This window comes from Littorina saxatilis, linkage group LG1 (assembly GCF_037325665.1).
Source record: "Littorina saxatilis isolate snail1 linkage group LG1, US_GU_Lsax_2.0, whole genome shotgun sequence".
NCBI classification, from domain to species: domain Eukaryota; kingdom Metazoa; phylum Mollusca; class Gastropoda; order Littorinimorpha; family Littorinidae; genus Littorina; species Littorina saxatilis.
Window position 1 is genome coordinate 85,745,097 of NC_090245.1, and position 5,762 is coordinate 85,750,858.

Genomic DNA, 5,762 nt, shown 5'->3' on the forward strand with positions numbered 1-5,762 from the left:
CAGACTCTTCCAGGTGTTTGAAAATCCCCGTGTGCACACATGCGCACGATCCCCAGCTCACAGAGAAAGTCTGAGGGCTTGGATAACACGAAAATACGCATGCAGGGGAAAAAATGGGTAGTGAGATTGTGTCACTGTACGCTATCCCTAGGAATAACAGCCCGGATCTCCTTGAGGAAATAAGTTATAAGTCAGATAAGTTATACTAGATGATAATAATCAACGAAATTAATTAACCCCCCCCCCCCGGACAACAAAAAACACCCACATAAACAACCACAACTAAAAAACAAGTCGCGTAAGGCGAAAATACAATATTTAGTCAAGTAGCTGTCGAACTCACAGAATGAAACTGAACGCAACGCAACGCAGAAATGACACTTTGCACAGGAAGCAGTCAGACTCTTGAGTTTTGATAGACATGTGTTTAAGTGCATGTGTCAAAATGGGGGGAGGACATACAGGTATATGCAACGATTTAAATGGTCGTTTTCACGCGAAGGAAATTGTGGTTACGTGTGTTTTTCTTAAGATATAGCCTACATGTTAACAATTATCAGCAAGTGATTGCTGGAAAATGTCTGTTTCTTTTGTTGAAGTGGATCTTTTTTTCTAAAGTTTTGTTTGTCACTTTGTATTGGGACATACGACACTTTTTTTAAACACTTTTTTTTCAAGACTGTTATGAATGAATTTTCAGTTGTTGACTGAAAAATACACCAACGCAAAACAAAACCATCAAAACATTCTTACATCACGGAAACCTATGTTTAATTTGTAAATGCTGCAAAGTGGCGTGTGATCCTTATGTGTACGTCTGGTAGTCCTTCACTCTCGCTCATTGGCAAAGAAAAAGCACATCCAATATAAACTGAAAGGAAGAAGACAGACACAAAAGCACACACAAGCACAAGCACACACACACACACACACACACACACACACACACACACACACACACACACACGCACACACACACACATACACTGTTTAAGTTACTTTTCGGTTTGTACCTCACACTAAGAAAGTAACCAGAAACTCACAAACAGCAACCAGATCTCGGAGAAAAGAAAACAAGTTTGGCAGCTGAGAAATTTCAAGGATGGTTTGAGAATTGTGTGCTGTCATTACACTTTTCAAAGACGATGCAAGAGTATTAGTTTCTTTAGGAATATTCACAGTATGTTCAAATCACTCATACTATTGCTGATGATAACTGTACATTACAATCATAATTGTCAGAACCCCATGCACAAATGTAGAAATGACAATTCTTGCTGATCATTCCCGTTTGAAAAACTCGTTGTTGCCCCCTTTTCAACATCATTTCTCTTCATTGAACGGAATGAGCTTTTGTAAGGTGGAATGTAAAAGAAAGAGTCTTGCCCAAGTACTTGCTGTGATTCTCTTCCTTCAACAACTTTGTTCCCCAAAATTTCCTCTTAAAAACATATCTCGCAGTCGTTGCGACTTTCCAAGAGTAAAACCAAAATGTTGGGGAGAGGAGGTTTCATTGTATTTCCGGCACATAATACAAAATAAAATGCGTTCACATTGTTGAGAATACTCCTGTGGCCATCATTGTGATGTTTGGCGTGTTTTGGTTGAACCCATTTCCCTGTTTATTTTGGCGCCATTCCACTGCTGAGTAGAAACAAATTAAACCATCCTCGGGGAGTTAAATCTAATGTATCGAATTCTTCACTTCATTCAGATTCTCGTCAGTTTTTCTCTCCTTGTTCACACTCACTTGAACTCACTCTTCAAAGAAATATTTGGAGCAAATTTTTCACTTCACAGTTCTTCACAAATTCTTCAGAACGACGAACTGAATGCGTTAATTCACACACAAAAACACCGCTTTCGAATTCGTCACACGCTCGAAGGAGGACAACTCTTCTAAGAACACCCGAAGTGGGAAACCACAAAGACTGACAACACAGCAGGAATTCTCTCCCTTCAAATTTTCTAGTGTTTTTTTTTCACGCCTGTGATTCGCCGACAGTGTCTGTAGCAGTGGTGTCTGTCCTAGATTCTCCGGGTTCTGCCGAACCCATGATCTGCCTCCTGCGAACCCCAGGGCTCTGACGAAGTTTGAGAATGAGAAAACGATCCTTTCGAGAGTCTCTGACCTCTTCGTAGTACTTATATTTTGGGCGGAAGTCGTCTGCGTTGCTATCGATGAGATTTTGTGCTGCGCCGCCTTCCAGGATGACGCGGTCCATTTGTGTGTGACTGCACTCTGCAGACAAACAACGTGGGAGGTTAGATGACAACAACCTAGAACCCTGCTTGAATGATGGGTTGCTTACAGTGAACAAGCAGCAACGACAAAATAAAAACACTAAACACAGACAGACACACAGACAAACAGACGTACGCACGCGGCAAGCACGCACGCATGCACGCACACACGCACGCTCGCACGCACAGGCAAACAGACAGACACTCACAAACACACACACACACACACACACACACACACACACACACGCACTTGAAATTGGACCTATGATTAAACTAGTAATTTCACATGTCTGCCGCAGAGATCAGAACAGGTTCGTTACAAACATACACATGCACTAACCAACAAGCAGAAAAACCCAAAGCAAGTATGATATAACACAATTCGAATAATCAAACCAACAGTTAAATCAACGATTACATCTCTCGACATCAAAACGAAGCTGGTTCGTGAACGTCTTGTTTTGTTAAAATGAAAACGTTCCAATACCTTACCATTCTTGTTCTTTGATTTTGGATTTTGGACCGTCAGCAATCTATCTGTGTTTGGGATTTTGGACCGTCAGCAATCTATCTGTGTTTGGGATTTTGGACCGTCAGCAATCTATCTGTGTTTGGATTTTGGACCGTCAGCAATCTATCTGTGTTTGGATTTTGGACCGTCAGCAATCTATATGTGTTTGGGATTCACGAAACACGATGCAAATAGAATAAGACATGCGGTCTCGATGAAAGAACAAAGAACTAATAAACAGGGCATTCATTTACCAAAAATGGCTGTATCGGCTTGGACAACTTCTTTCCGAACTATTTAAACTACTCACTGATACACTTACTTATTTTGTTCAGTTCATACACAAATACAACATTGCAGACGCCATCACATTCAGGTCAACAGTATGGTAGGTGGACAAGACACACGGACAGACAACAGAGGGACGTATACCTTTGTAGGACCATCGTATAGGAATGATGCCTCGTTCTGGGACTGTTACTATGGTGATGGGAACTGCTGCGTACAGCACTGCGTCTGTGAATAGTGCTTCCACCTGTCCACAACAAAAACCAATACATTTACTTGCCTTTGCAAGTCAGACACACAACACATATACTGATCGATTACCGGAAATGAAAGAATACCCGAGTTGAACTTTGCTAATATGTAAAGCGCATTGAGCATATATATGATTATGCGCTATAGCAAATGTCCATTATTATTATTATTACCCAATGAAACGAAAATCGAAAACCAGGCGCAACATTTTGTTTGTAATTCCAAATCAATATTTTAATATTGAATGTATTTAATACTCTCAGAGTGAGATTTACTTCGTTTCAGTTGGTGACCCGAGAAGTATGTGTCCACGCATGTATGTGACACCGTGTTTTGCAAATATAAAAACCACGGCGGACGTTCACTCAAAAGAGCTATCAACGGCTTGGCAATCTGCAACATTGTTCGCAGATTGACAGACTGGACACACACACATAAGCCGGACACGGACACCAAATGACCGCAACACAGTATCGCAGGTCAATGACGCGACAAATGGACAGCCTGAACAAACACAGACACACACACACACACACACACACACACACACACACACACACACACACACACACACACACACACACACGGACACCAACTGACCGCAACACAGTATCGCACGTCAATGACGCGACACTTGGACAGTCTGAAAACACACACACACACACACACACATACACACACATACACACACACACGGACACCAACTGACCGCAACACAGTATCGCACGTCAATCACGCGACACTTGGACAGCCGGGAGGGACAGGTGGGCGGCACGTGCATGGTGACGTCACGCCACTGACGTCGCTGGCCGGGACGAATACAGTCGTGCAGTCTGACCTCCTGCAGCACCGAGGCCTGTGTGTAGCTCTCGCCGTACGTCAGCAACTGTTGTCAACAAGATTTACCAGTAATGTTATGCGCTAGCTTTTTTTAATTAATATGTATTTTTTAATTAATGTTTTCCTTTATTTTTTTAATTGTTAATTTTGTTTTTATTGATTGCAAGGAAAGCTGGGGATTGGTAGTCCGGGTTCGCAGAGAAACACAGAATTGATTGAATTCATAAAGGGACAATTTTAAAACAAAACATTCGTTAAATGTTGAAATGCACAACATGTAGCAACATTTGTGTTTTCATTGGATAGTGGGGATTGGTAGACCAGGTTCGCAGAGAAACACAGAATTAATTTAATTCATGAAGTGTAATTTAAAAACAAAATATTCGCAAAATGTTGAAATATTCAGCAAATCGTATGCGGCAAAGTGGGTTTTTTTTCATGGAAAACTGGGGATTAGTAGTCAGGGTTTGTAGTGAAACACAAAATGAATTTTATCCATGAAACACATAATTAATTTAATTAATGAAGGGCAATTTTAGAAAAAAACGTGCACAAAAATGTTGAAATATTCAGCAAATGCTGGTTTTGTTCACGGAAAGCTGGCGATTGGTAGTCCGGGTTCGCAGAGAAACACAGAATGAATTTTATCCATGAAGGGACAATTTTAAAACAAAACATAACATGTTGAAATGCAAAACATGCAACATTTTTTTTCCATAGGATAGTGTGTAGATATTATGAGGACAACAACAACAACAACAACAACAACAACAACAACAACAACAACAACAACAACAACAACAACAACAACAACAACAACAACATCCCCCTACCTGTTTGAGCTGAAGACGACACACACCGGATTTGCGCATAGAACTATTGTGTATCTGGACGTCTGCCCGGATGGTCTCTCCGGGCACGTAGGACCGCTTGAGGACAGACAGCGAGCAGGCCACGCGCCCCGGTCTGCAGCACGTGGACGAGAAAGACCGCTCGGCGTGGTCTTCCAGCGCGTGACGAGGCTGGACAAAGGACGAATCAAAATGCAATTATGGTAAATGCGTCTTGAAGGAAGACTGGCTGATTGAGAGAGGTGGAGAGAGAGGGGGAAAAGGAGAAAGAGGGAGAGGGGAGGGGGGGGGAGAGAGAGAGAGGGAGATACAGAGAAAAAGAGAGAGAGAAGAAGAGAGAGAGGGGGAGTGGGGCGAGATAAGGGAAGAGAGAGGAGAGAAAGGGGGAGTGAGAGAGAGGGAGAGAGGAGAGAGAAATGGGTATAGAGAGAGCGAAAGGAGGAAAGAGAGAGGGAGGGAGAGGGAGAGAGAGGGCGAGAGAAGGAGAGATTGAGTAAGAGAGAGAGAGAAGAGAGAGAAGAGAGAGGGAGAAGAGAGAGGAGAGAGAGAGGGAGAGAGAGAGGGAGAGAGGGAGGAAGATAGGCAGAGAGAGAGCGTGGGACAGACAGCGAGCAGGCCACAAGGCCCGATCAGTGCGGCACGTGGACGAGAAAGACCGCTCGGCGGGATCTTCCAGCGCGTGACGAGGCTAGACAAAGGACAAATCAACATGCAATAATGGTAAATACGTCAGGAAGGAAGAAAAACTATTTGTGAGAGCGAGGAAAGAAAAA

General features: G+C 42.7%; 1 protein-coding gene across 2 annotated transcripts in view; it reads right to left on the minus strand.

Annotated features, from left to right (window-relative positions):
* Window positions 1-375: 375 nt before the first annotated feature.
* The window catches only part of LOC138982437 (arrestin domain-containing protein 2-like), a 36,649-nt gene continuing 31,262 nt past the window's right edge, over window positions 376-5,762 (minus strand). For both annotated transcript variants that reach the window (XM_070355733.1, XM_070355724.1), the window contains exons 4-7: window positions 4,972-5,160; window positions 4,008-4,184; window positions 3,191-3,293; window positions 376-2,242 (exon numbers count right to left, since the gene is read on the minus strand). In XM_070355733.1, coding sequence (XP_070211834.1) covers window positions 1,983-2,242; window positions 3,191-3,293; window positions 4,008-4,184; window positions 4,972-5,160 — 729 coding nt within the window. In that variant the 3' untranslated portion in view covers window positions 376-1,982. The remainder of the gene's footprint in view (window positions 2,243-3,190; window positions 3,294-4,007; window positions 4,185-4,971; window positions 5,161-5,762) is intronic.